Raw genomic sequence first — 13,316 nt, forward strand, 5'->3', positions numbered from 1 at the left:
GGGAGAAACCACAAATATTACTGCCAGATATCTACAGTATATGATTGCCATAGGCTAAGGGATATCCCATGAACATTAATTTGCTGAAGTATTTACATTGTAAATAACTTACTAGTAATACATAGTGGAACGTTCATCCATGTACACATTGTTGTTTATTTATTAGACAACCTTTCTTTTTTGTTTTTTATAATTTTATTTTTATGTAATTAAATGTTTTGACCAAAGATTACACAATACAACCACAGTAGTGTTGTACCTGAATACATGATTATATGTACTAGTATTATTACTACTGAAATTAACTGTATTTCATAATCCTTATAGAATTGTACTGTATTTACTGCAATGCTGTACCACAATACTGCTTTGGCAATATCTACAAATTGTCTTTCATGCCAATAAAACAATCTGAATTTGAATTTGATATTCCCGTGGAGAACAGAGAGGAAAGAGCAAAACTCATAGATTTAGAACTAGATGAATGCACATTAACATTCTACGATGACTTTACCCCGTGGTGTTTGTGCCAAGCATCATTTCTGCTGACGGGCAGCAGGTATCACATATGAACTATGAAACAGTCCCATTAGACCCACGTGCTGAACATGGCAAGTGGCAAACAGGCAGAAAAGGTCATTGATCAGATGTGATTTATAACAGAGGGGGAGGGAGGTGGGGAAGTGAAAAAGGATGGATGAAGGGAAGGATGGTGGGGGAAAAGAAGGAGGGTGGACATGTGAGGGTATGATAATGGGAAAAACATGATACATAACTTTGAGTGACATTTCCATTTGACGTTCACTCCACCTGCAAAAGGAGAGATGTCGGTCTCTGCCTTCCTCTCTGGCTGTTTGTTACAATAGTTAAAGTGAAAACCCCAGACCCACACAACAAGGCCCCTTTCCATCCTTGTTGTCGAACTATCTAATGTGTCTCTGTCTAATAGAAAACCATTGTTGCATGCTTTCTCCTCCGTTTTCCCCCTCTCCTTTCATTTCTCCTTTCCCTCACGCTCTCCGGTCCTTCTCCCAGGCAGTCATAAATACATGCTTTCCAGGGCACTGTTAGTGGTGATGACATACCGATGTGCATGCAGCCTCAGTATGTCTAACGATCCAAGCGGCACCTGCTTATAATGACAAGTCAGATGAATAAAAACGAGAGGAGAGCAGAGGTGGGAGGGAGTGATAAGGTGATGCAGTGATACCGGGGGACTAAACTACACCATCGTCTTCGTCTCAGCGTCGTTTAGAGGGTGGAAGTTGATATAACAGCCATTCTCCCAGTTCCTTACTTATTCATGTTGAGTGAGGCCTTGAGTTGAGTGACTGCCAGACCTTGACCAAATAAGATAAAAGTCTCTTTTGTTCATCCATCAGGTTGTCACAGTGATTCTGGGGTTGGACAGAGGGGCTGGAACACTGCATATTTCCATCTCCCTCCCTCCCTCCTCTTATCTTCATCTATATCTCTCTCTCTCTCTCTCTCTCTCGCTCTCGCTCTCGCTCTCGCTCTCTCTCTCTCTCTCTCTCTCTCTCTCTCTCTCTCTCTCTCTCTCTCTCTCTCTCTCTCTCTCTCTCTCTCTCTCTCTCTCTCTCTCTCTCTCTCTCTCTCTCTCTCTCTCTCTCTCTCTCTCTATATATATATATATCTTTGCCTCTATATCTCTCGCCCTCTCTCTCCATCTCTCTCCCTCTCCCCCAGCGTGGGCCCAGGAACAGGAGTCCAAGGTTAAAGACAGTAGGAGGATCCAGATTGGGTTACGTTAGGGAGATGATGAATGAGAGTGTCATCCCCGTCGCCTTTCTGACTTCACACTGTCTAGATTAGTAATCATCAGCCTGTCACACATTAATATTAAACACCATCAAGCATCAGGAGGACCTGGCCCAGCCCCAGCCATAACAAACAGCCTCTGTCTTCAATAGAACCTCCTCCTTCTCAGCAATGGCTCGCCAATATTTAACATGATCCAATAAACCTAGTCAAAGATGAGCCAACGGGCCCAGTCTGGAATGATAATTTATTCTTCATAGTCTATTAATAGCCATATAGGACTGGGGAAGACACGTTTAACCTCTTTCAGTCTCTCCCCAAGGATGACAAAATCAACACCCAGCATGCAACAGTAAACAGGAAGGGGCTGTTTGTTGTTGTGAGTTGTCCTCAAACAGTGTGAATTTGTAATGAGTGTGAGTGTGTGAGAATGTATTAGAAATGGACCGAGGGCCACGAAATAAACAGGTTCACTAGGTGGGAAATATCCCAAATAAATGTTGATTTACCCCTAAAACGTTCAGACAAATGTCCTCCTGCGTATTGTAATGACATTTTACACCAGATGATTTTAGGGCGAGCCGGGCACACTAATAAAATGACATTAGTGATGAAAAAATAGGAATCATTGCCTGTATTTCTTCCTCTACACCCCCGTCACACATCGCTCCACTCGCAAACGCCTCTATTCCGGAAAAAATTAAGGGAAACTGAAAACGCAGCAGAAATCATCGGAACGTGTAGAGTGGCATGTGGAACGCTAAATTGGATTCAATTAGTGGCTCATTCCTGCTGGGACCATTCATATGCATTATGGAGAGGACAAGAGCAGAGGAAAGAAGGGGAGGGGAACGGGATGTGCTGAGGTACATTATAATTCACAACCCCTCTAACAGACAGCTGCCCAGAGGCTGCTAATAGAATAATGCGTACCGCAGCCAGCTCAGCGTTCGGCTGAGAGTATAAGGATGTTGGATATGTTCTTTACTGCTTCAGACACACAATCTGTTTGGGCTTTCTGTCCAGCACATACAGTGTGTGTGTGTCTCTGTCCAGTCTCTCTGTCTGTCTGTGTCTGTGTCTGTGTCTGTGTCTGTGTGTGTGTGTGTGTCTGTGTCTGTGTCTGTGTCTGTGTTTGTGTGTGTGTGTGTGTGTGTGTGTGTGTGTGTGTGTGTGTGTGTGTGTGTGTGTGTGTGTGTGTGTGTGTGTGTGTGTGTGTGTGTGTGTGTCTGCGTGTGTGTGTGTGTGTCTGCGTGTGTGTGTGTGTGTGTGTGTGTGTGTGTGTGTGTGTGTGTGTGTGTGTGTGTGTGTGTGTGTGTGTGTGTGTGTGTGTGTGTGTGTGTGTGTGTGTGTGTGTGTAGGCCTACAGTTGAGTAATGGACTCAGGCATCTCCTGTCTCATTCATTCTCCATCCTAGACTCTCCTGGTTATTTTTCTAGGTGTTAAAAGCAGAGGGCCGGGAGAGGTGCGACAGAGGGTGATGAGAGAGGGGGATGACAGAGGGAGATGGGGGGTGTCAGGGGGCGATTCGTGTGGCTTGTGAAAGCATTACCTAAACCCTTGCCCCTAAGCCTCTCCTCCATTGTTTTATCAATGTGTCTGTCTGGATGGTGTGTGTGAAGGGAGGCAGATGGGGGACATACGGTACGTGTATGTGTCTGTACGTGTGTGTGTGTGTGTGTGTGTGTGTGTGTGTGTGTGTGTGTGTGTGTGTGTGTGTGTGTGTGTGTGTGTGTGTGTGTGTGTGTGTGTGTGTGTGTGTGTGTGTGTGTGTGTGTGTGTGTGTGTGTGTGTGCGTGCGTGTATGACTGTGGGTGTGTGTGTATGTGTTGACGGTGAGTAATAGGGATCTTTGTCTCTGGAGCCTCCTAACATCATTACAGTCAGTCGTGTTTATATCACTGCACTAAGAGACATGTGTGACGGTGTGTGTGTACCTCTGGCCCTGCGGTTCCTGACACTACCCGTTCTGTTAGCCAGCCCAGCCAGCCTTGCTGCTAACTATCCATCCATCTCCCAGGTGCCTGCTTACTGTAACTCAGAACAGCTATGATATCTGCTGTGAGAAGAGAAGCAGTGTGTGTGTGTGTGTGTGTGTGTGTGTGTGTGTGTGTGTGTGTGTGTGTGTGTGTGTGTGTGTGTGTGTGTGTGTGTGTGTGTGTGTGTGTGTGTGTGTGTGTGTGGGGGGGGGGGGGGGGGTTGGGGGGGGGACATACTGCTGTCTGTCTGTCTGCCTGTCTGTCTTCATTAATAGCAGCCTCTAGTATCCTGGGGAGAGAGGACAGATGGCTCATAAAAACATACCTCTTCCCGGTTTACGCTTCCTTTCCTGCGCTGAAATAAATATTCTCATCATTCTCCGTCTTTGCATGGTGGGTACAAATAGCAGAATAGACGCAAGGATGTGTTGATTTATCTGGGAAGATTTTACAACTTGTAGTCTACGTCTGGCATAATGGGAGCAATGATAAAGGAGTTGTGAGTAACATCACTTATTGGTAGCCTTTACATGTATTACAACTATGGGTGACTATCTGATTACAGTTGCTTCAAGATATCCACCATTGTTCCTGTACCCAAGAAAGCAAAGATAACTGGACTAAATGACTATCGCCCCGTAGCACTCACTTCTGTCACCATGAAGTGCTTTGAGAGGCTAGTTAAGGACCATATCACCTCCACCTTACCTGACACCCTAGACCCACTTCAATTTGCATACCATCCCAATAGATCCATGGACGGCACAATTGCCATAGCACTGCACACTGCCCTATCCCATCTGGACAAGAGGAATACCTATGTAAGAATGCTGTTCATTGACTACAGCTCAGCCTTCAACACCATAGTACCTTCCAAGCTCATCATTAAGCTTGGGGCCCTGGGTCTGAATCTCGCCCTGTGCAACTGGGTCTTGGACTTCGTAACGGGCGGTGAAGGTAAGCAACAGCATCTCCACTACGCTGATCCTCAACACAGGGGCCAGACAAGGGTGTGTGCTCAGCCCCCTCCTGTATTTCCTATTCACCCATGACTATGTGGCCACACGTGTCTCCAAGACAACGCTGCCCAACGCTGATAAAAACAGTTCCTTACATCTCCCCTCCTCACCCTGCTACTAACCCTAACCCCAAACTGGAAACACACCTCACCTACCACAGACAGGGTTCACATCTTGAAATTAGGTTCAGAGAGGTTTACCACACGGATAGGGAGACCGGGAGATACTCAGTTTCCGTCTAGGAATGGGGTCTTGGAATGGGGTTCTGGGAAGGAAGCCTTCAGGGCCGGAGTGGTATTCCCCAAAATAATGGGATAATGGCAGAACAGTGGTGACAGAGTTAAGGCAGCTGCAGCTGGGAGTGTGTGTGTGTCTGTTTGTGTGGTCCAAACACTGGCACGTCCTAGACTACATTATCGTCCGTCAGTGCAACCAAAAGCAGGTACTAAGTGAACCGACCCATGCTGAACTGACCACCGCTTGATTAGGTCCAAGCTCCGAATTGAGATTTGCCCACGCCTCCCAAGGAAGGCCTTGAATAAGCGACTCAACAGTAATGCCCTCAAAAACCCTTCCACCATCATCACTTGTGCCGTCTCCTCTACACCAAACTCCCCCCAACCCTCCCGGATTGATGAGAACGCTTCTGACATTCACACACTCCTACAAAACAAACGCCAAGCCCACAAAGCTCTCCTGTCCAACCCAGACTCCCCCACTTTCCAATCCTCCCTCTCCCAGGGTCAAAACATCTGATGAGATCAAAAGTATAACAGACAAAAACAACACCCAGGGGTTCTATGCTGCCATTAAAGCCCTCTACGGCCCGCAGAAACAAGTCATCACTTCGGTCAGGTCTGCCCATGGAAACACACTTTTCAAGACCACAAGAGGATCTCGGAGAGATGGGTAGAGCACTTTGGAAACCTCCTTAACCACACCAACCCAACAAACCTGCTCATCCTGTACACACTCCCACACATCCCCACCATTCATGAACTCGACAACCCACTACAGTTTTCTGAGGTCCACCAGGCGATTAAAATCCTAAAAGATAAGAAAAGTGTTGTACCAGACGGCATCCCAGCTGAAATCCTGAAGCAAGGGGGATATCTCCTCTTGTGCCAAATTCCACCTCCTCATCAAAGCCATCTGGCTGTCTGAAACCATCCCACAGGAATGGAAGGATGACAATATTGTAGTCATCTACAAGAAGGGTGACAAAGCAGCTTGTGGTAACAGCAGAGGCATCTCCCTTCTTTCAGTGAAGGTTTTTTATTTTATTTTATTTAACCTTTGTTTAACCTTTATTTAACTAGGCAAGTCAGTTAAGAACAAATTCTTATTTACAATGACGGCCTACCCTGGCCAAACCCGGACAAAGCTGGGCCAATTGTGTGCCGCCCTATGGGATTCCCAATCACGGCCGGATGTGATGCAGCCTGGATTTGAACCAGGTACTGCAGTGATGCCTCTTGCACTGAGATGCAGTGTCTTAAAGCACTGCACCACTCGGGAGCCCAAGGCCATTTTAGGGATAATGTGCTATCTACTCGCGTAGCACCTATCTGAAAATATCCTCCCAGAATCACAGCGCGGCTTCAGGAAAGGCAGGAGCACCACCGACATGATTTTTGTGGCCAAACAAATGCAGGAAAAGTGCCAGGAACAAAACCAAGACCTCTACATGGCTTTGATAAACCTCATCAAAGCCTTTGACACCATCAAACGTGAGATGCTCTGGCAGCAGCTCACCAAACTTGAGTTGCCTCCCAAGTGTCTGAGTGTCTTAAAACAATTCCATTAAGGAATGCACGCCAGAGTGGTGCTTGGTGGGCATTAATCAGAGCCCTTTAGCGTAGAGGTTGGGGTCAAGCAAGGCTGTGTTCTGGCTCCAGGTAATGTTTAACATGTTCCATTTCTGCAGTTACAAGCCTGTCAAACAACTCCCTTGGCTCAACCGGCGGAATCCAGCTACAGTACCGTCTGGATGGAAACATCTTCAAGCCCACACAAAAAACAGAACCCAAACAGATCTTTGAATTTACGTCTGGCTCATACCCCAGAATCCATGCAACGCACCTTCAACCCGGTCTCCTCCACCTGTCGACCTCCAAGACAATACCCAAAAGACAGAAATAAGTGCACAACTCTCATCTGCATTCCCCCCCCACTCCCTTCTTTCATCACTGGTGGTGTTCTCCTCAAAGATGAACCTTATTTCACCTACCTTGGTGCTGTCCTCTCTCTGGCATGCTCCCTAGATGATCAAGTCTCTGCTTCCATCGGACGACTCGGGGCCAGGGTTTTGGAAAATGTAAACCTCAAGACCCATACCAAAGTGGCAGTATACAATGTGTCTCCACCTGCTTTATGGCTGAGAGACCTGGACCCGATATAGGCAACACATAAACATCTTGGAAGCCTTTCACATCAGAAACCTCAAGACCCATACCAAAGGGGCAGTATACAATGTGTCTCCACCTGCTTTATGGCTCAGAAACCTGGACCCCATATAGGCAACACATAAACATCTTGGAAACAGTTTCAAATCAGATGCCTACAATGCATCTTAGGGCTAACCTGGGAGAACAGAGTACCCCATAACGATATCCTCACCAACACCAAGTTGACCGATGCCTGAACACTGCCTCCCCCGCCGATTTCTCTAAGGCCAGCTAAGTGCAGACAAGCGCTCTGCTGGAGGTCAGAGTACCTGCTGAAGCACTGTAACATCCATCCCTCTAGCCTGAAAACCCTAGAAGACAGCATCTTACATAGGAGATGCGAGAGATGCAGCCAAAGACACCAACGCGCAGCTGGGACAACGCCATCCGACTCCCAACACACGTTTCTCAGCTCCTACATCGGCCCCCACAACCACATGAAGTGGCACAAGCGGCAATTGCGCTAACCCACCCCTACCCCCCATCCACAACAGGAGCATTCTTCATCATCAACATCGTTGGACTCAGAGAGTGTGTGTGTGAACAGACACCCACCAGGGTAGTGAAAAGATAGTGCTGCTGTGTATGTGTGTGTGGCCGTGCCGTTTTCTCAGTTGTTTTATGGGATATCAGTCATGCTTCATTACAGTTAGAGTGTTAAGGTATGGGAGGTCAGCTCTCTCAGTTGTTAAAGGGTTATCTGTGCTTAGTTAGGTTAATCACAGAACATTATAAGATATGTTACTACTTTGCTGTGGGTTGTAAGTTGCTACTTTCAGCTTGCCAGCAATATTACATTAGTCATGCGTCATTACCAGCTCCTGATGTGGTTGCTATGGAATGCAACAGTAGATATGGTTGCTATGGAACGCTATAATGCAACAGTATATATTTATATAGCTCTGAAATGGGTTGCCAGTGCACAGTGAAACATTTGTAAGATGTAACTCTCTAATCATTTGACCCATATAGAGACCATGGTGCTATCTTTATAAAAGTGTCTATAGTCAGTACATCTGACACTCACACACTTACACATCTGTTACTGCTTATCATGTGACTCTCTCTGACCCCTACTCACTAATCCATTTCAACTGTAAAGGAATCTCATGGTCATGTGTCTTCCTTTCTATTTCTACCAGGCCCGTGGATGGAGGGAGGAGTGGGTTTGTAAATAGTGTTAAAATAACATGACAGTCTCGTCATCCTCCTGACACCCAAGAGGACACCAGCGTAGCTGACATACACAACGTGCCATTACATCCCTCTTGCATCACCCAGCCTTGGACTTCATTACTCAGCACTAGGATATCATATGCAGTTGGTAACATTTATAGATGGTGGCAAAAATACAATAAAATCGTATTTTTTTTATATTCATTTGTTGTCAGCATACAGTAGATAGACTAATAAAAGTGATTAGCAATCTAACATGTACTTGTGTATTTTATTGTGTATTCAGTTGAGGGAATATAGTGTAAGACCATATAGGGGGGTGATTTAGTGTTACATGTTAATGGTTAGCATTGGTCATGTATCTGCTGTTCTTAACAACATGTTAAGTGCCATGGCTGAATATAAATACTAGGGGATTTTGGAGGGGTTGACCCTTAAAGTTCAATGTTACAGTTTAGATGGTTAAGAAGTTCAAGGTCAGTCTGCTATGGAAGTGCAGCCCAGATCTGGTTTTGTGTGTGTGTGACATACCTGGGCACATCCAGGGCACTCGTTGCCGTTCTCGCAGGTCCTGCGACGTGATTGGATGCCGCCTCCGCAGGGCACCGTGCAGCGTTCCCATGCCGACCAGGCCGACCAATAGACATGAGGCGGGCAGGGCAGGTGCTCATTACAATACCTAGGAAGGACAAAGACCACGGCGGATGAGTGTGTGTGTGTTTGTGAGTGTGTTTGTGAGAATACAAGTACACACAGAGAGGCTATGGGAGTGCTGGGGGCCATGTGCAATCTGAGGTCTTTACTTTGCCCAATAGTATCCCTGAGTCAGTCTGTCTTTGGAATGGTTGGTTGTAAATAAGTGGTATTTTTTACATGATACACAACACTACAATTATAAAAGAGGGACACTGGGCTTCTGAAAACCTTACCATATTTTAGACCGCGAGCTAAGGCAGCGAACCAACATAGCTTTTAAGGAGTTGGAGCTACTGATGCCATAAGACAATGACTAACTATAGAGCACTTCTGTACAGTCCAAAGACAGACAGAAAGACAGACTTACAGACCAATGTTAACAAGTTAATGAGTCTACATGCATATTCCACATATTTTAATGGTGCTGCCTTTGAAAAAGCCACACAGACTCATAAATCATGTTTAATTACAATATTTAATTATTACTGTACTGCTCCATAGGTTAATTAGTGACGTTCATTAGCCAATAACGTGACGCTATTGATAGTCTTATTATGGCCCATATACTTACACAAACTACAACTCCAGCAGTGTTTGTGTAACCATGAAAAACATTTTATGTTGGATAAAAACTTTGGTGATGGTGACTCACGCAGATTTCCCTTACTTCATCGTGTCTGAGATTTGACTCAGAGAGAAAGAGATAGGCCTTGTTATATCTGCCTATACATATAACAGCACATTAAGAACTGCCCTTTCCATGACATAGACTGGCCAGGTGAATCCAGGTGAAAGCTATGATCCCTTATTGATGTCACTTGTTAAATCCAATTCAATCAGTGTAGATGAAGGGGAGGATACAGGTTAAAGAACCATTTTTAAGCCTTGAGACAATTGAAACGTGGCACACAAAAGAAAACGGGGTATGGTAGTAGGTACCAGGCACACCAGTTTGTGTCAAGAACTGTAACGCTGCTTGGTTTTTCACACTCAACAGTTTCCTGTGAGTATTAAGAATGGTCCACCACCCAAAGGGCATCCAGCCAACTTGACACAACTCTGTGGGAAGAATTGGAGTCAAAATGGGCCACCTTGTAGAGTCCATGCCCCAACGAATTCAGGCTGGGGAGGTTCCTCTTGTTTGCTATACTTAGTGTATATTATGTTGCTTTTTGGAGCGCAATGAAAAGTTGAAATAGGAAAACATTGGTGCATTACTCTGTTTTTCTATAAACCTATTTACATTAAAGTGCCTGAGATTCGGCTGAGGAAAGGGGAGAAAAAGAGAGAGATAGAGCGAGAGATGACAGAGCGAGAAAGAAAAAGAGAGCGAGAGGAAAGTAGAACGGGAGAAGGAGAGAAGCACCGATTGCAGGAAAGAATGAGAAAGAGAAAGAGAGTGGGAGAGAGAAAGGGAGAGAAATTAAGCGAGGGAGGAAGAGAATGGGTGTAAATGGGATATAATGCAAATGGTAGCGATATTAGCATTGATCTGCAGGGACCCCTGCTGAGCCTCAGAATGGAGGAGTCAGACCTAAGCCAGATCCATAGTAAATAGATTTAGAGCTTCGCTAAACTCATCGTCAATCCAGCCATGCAAATTGTTCTGCTCACTGATTAGATTAGCCTTTGTAAAATGCAACGTCCTCCCCCTCCCTCAGTAAAACTGGGGAGGAATTCAAGAAGAAAATGGTACTAATAATTTGCCTATAGGAGCTGAGTAAGCAGGGGAATACAGTGGACATGTGCTGAGGGGGATGCAAGCATAAGGTACATAAAGCTGAGCATTAGCCAGCCAGACTTCTGCCCCATGGCATTGACTGGTTGGTTTTTATAACTGTTTCTCTTCCTACGGCTAGCAAACAAGGACAAACTGCTGGGATGCCCCTGGCCAGGTACTCAGACAGTTGGGTGTGAAGAGTGACTTTTCATCATTGATATATACACTACATGACCAAAAGTATGTGAACACCTGCTTGTCAAACGTCTCATTCCAATAATATGGAGTTCATCCCAAAGGTGTTCGATGGGGTTTAGGTCAGGGCTTTGTGCAGGCCAGTCAAGTTCTTCCACACTGATCTCGACAAACCATTGTTGTATGGACCTTTGTGCATGGGGGCACTGTCATGCTGAAACAGCAAAGGGCCTTCCCCAAACTGTTGCCACAAAGTTGGAAGCACAGAATCATCTAGAATGTTATTGAATGCTGTAGCATTAATATTTCCCTTCACTGGAACTAAGGGGCCTAGCCCGAACCATGAAAAACAGCCCCAGACTAATATTCCACCCCCGCCAAACTTGACAGTTGGCACTATACATTGGGGCAGGTAGCGCTCTCCTGGTATGCGCCAAACCCAGATTCGTCCGTCAGAATGCCAGATGTTGAAGCGTGATTCATCCCTCCACGGAACGCGTTTCCACTGCTCCAGAGTCCAATGGCGGCGAGCTTTACACCTTTACACCTTCAGAAAGTATTCATACCCCTTGACTTATTCCACATTTTGTTGTGTTAAAGCCTGAATATTTTTTTTTACAATACTCTCTAACACACAATACCCTATAATGACAAAGTGCAATCGTTATTAAATACTCTTTAAAAAAAAATTGAAAACAGGATAATTTTATTGTTCGCTAACTTCGCTGGGTAGACCTCTGTGGTTGGAGAAAAAAGTACATTACCTCTACTTATCACTATGTTTAGCCAACTGTACAAAGCTTCTGCCGGTAGCTTGCAAAGTAAACATCAGCTAACAGTACATTGGCAAATACGTTCTTCGCTGCTTGACAGACAGAGCCCACAAAGGATGGGAAATGAACCTAAACCACTCATACTTGTCAGGTATAGTTAACGTTTATTTTATATCACTCAAATATTCAATTAATGGTGGCCAATATTGAGAGATATCGTGAGGCTACCCTCACGTATCTAAAATGACATAATCAATTGATGCTTACTGATTATGAAAAGCATGTAGTTACTTGCTGTGTAACTGATGATAAAGCTAAATGTGTGCAATTGTTTTGCATGGAATAATGGGAAATGTGTAGTTCTGACTATGCCCTTCAAGAGGTGATGATATTAAAACCAAATAGTGTTAACATTAAACAATCCCTTGAAAACAGCACAGAGTTGTCAATAATTTTAGAGGAGCTGGGGGTCTCCCTGCCCCCCCAGCAAGAAAACCGAACGCTCTGCACCGTATTTTGACGCTATACTTTAGCTCGAACTACAGCCATCAGGCTTTATAAATAAAGTGTGCCTGTACATCTGAGATGAATATCTATTAAAGGAGGCTCTATAGCCACAGCAGAAAAACCCTCCACGCTATTCCTAGCATTAAAGGGAGCGCGCACTCCCAAAATCAAAGTGGTCCAACGTATAGCCGAGTCTACATCCACACCATTTGTTCTGTACATCTGTATTTGCATTCGGTGGGAATCACTACATGCCTTTAACAAGTCAAGAAAAAAATTCAATTAGGACAAATATGAGAGGAAATAGATAGATAGATAGATAGATAGATGATAGATAGATAGATAGATAGATAGATAGATAGATAGATAGAGTACAGAGAGAGACTTTAAATTGAGAGAATGTGTGTGTGAGACAGAAAGCGAAAGACAGAGAGAGAGAGAGAGAGAGAGAGAGAGAGCGGACAGAGAGCGAGAAAGTGGACAGAGCATGAGCAGAATCAAGAAAACCTACTCTTTTGGGACAGACAGACCCTTCTCCCCTGCAAGATCAGAGTGATACAGCATATTTCATCCATTAACACGTGTCTCCCTCCACAGTGTTTAAAGCCACCAAGCCCTACTATAGGACCCTGATGGATTCTCTCATTCTCACAGCTCTACTGTTCAAGGTGTTTTATTTGCTGAGCAGGTAGTATGAAAGAAGCAGAGGGAGAGAGGGTCAAGGAGTGAAAGACTGAGGGAGAGAGAGAGAGATGGAGGGGGCAGGGTAGTCATAGTTATGAGTGCACTCGAACAAATTATAAATCTACAGTCTCTTTTTCACCTTGAAAACTTGCTTCAGTCACCATGGAAACTCTTCAGTCATTTACAGCTCTGTTTTTTTCACACTTTCTTTCCATTTTTCTCACGGTCACATTTTTTAAATTATTTTTTTATTTTTTTATTTTACTCTTATTTTACCAGGTAAGTTGACTGAGAACAAATTGTTCTACTGTCTCATACAGAAATGCCTTAAGCCTGTGAC

At 44.8% G+C, this 13,316-nt stretch overlaps 1 protein-coding gene across 5 annotated transcripts in view; it reads right to left on the bottom strand.

Annotated features, from left to right (window-relative positions):
• The window catches only part of sema5a (sema domain, seven thrombospondin repeats (type 1 and type 1-like), transmembrane domain (TM) and short cytoplasmic domain, (semaphorin) 5A), a 202,594-nt gene that overhangs the window by 40,709 nt on the left and 148,569 nt on the right, over positions 1 to 13,316 (bottom strand). For all 5 annotated transcript variants that reach the window (XR_011676583.1, XM_071414898.1, XM_071414900.1 and 2 more), the window contains one exon: positions 8,933 to 9,080. Coding sequence is in view for 4 of the 5 variants with exons in the window: in XM_071414898.1 (XP_071270999.1) it covers positions 8,933 to 9,080 (148 nt within the window). In the remaining variant the exon portion in view is untranslated. The remainder of the gene's footprint in view (positions 1 to 8,932; positions 9,081 to 13,316) is intronic.

Source organism: Salvelinus alpinus, chromosome 8, assembly GCF_045679555.1.
Source record: "Salvelinus alpinus chromosome 8, SLU_Salpinus.1, whole genome shotgun sequence".
In the NCBI taxonomy this organism is placed as follows: domain Eukaryota; kingdom Metazoa; phylum Chordata; class Actinopteri; order Salmoniformes; family Salmonidae; genus Salvelinus; species Salvelinus alpinus.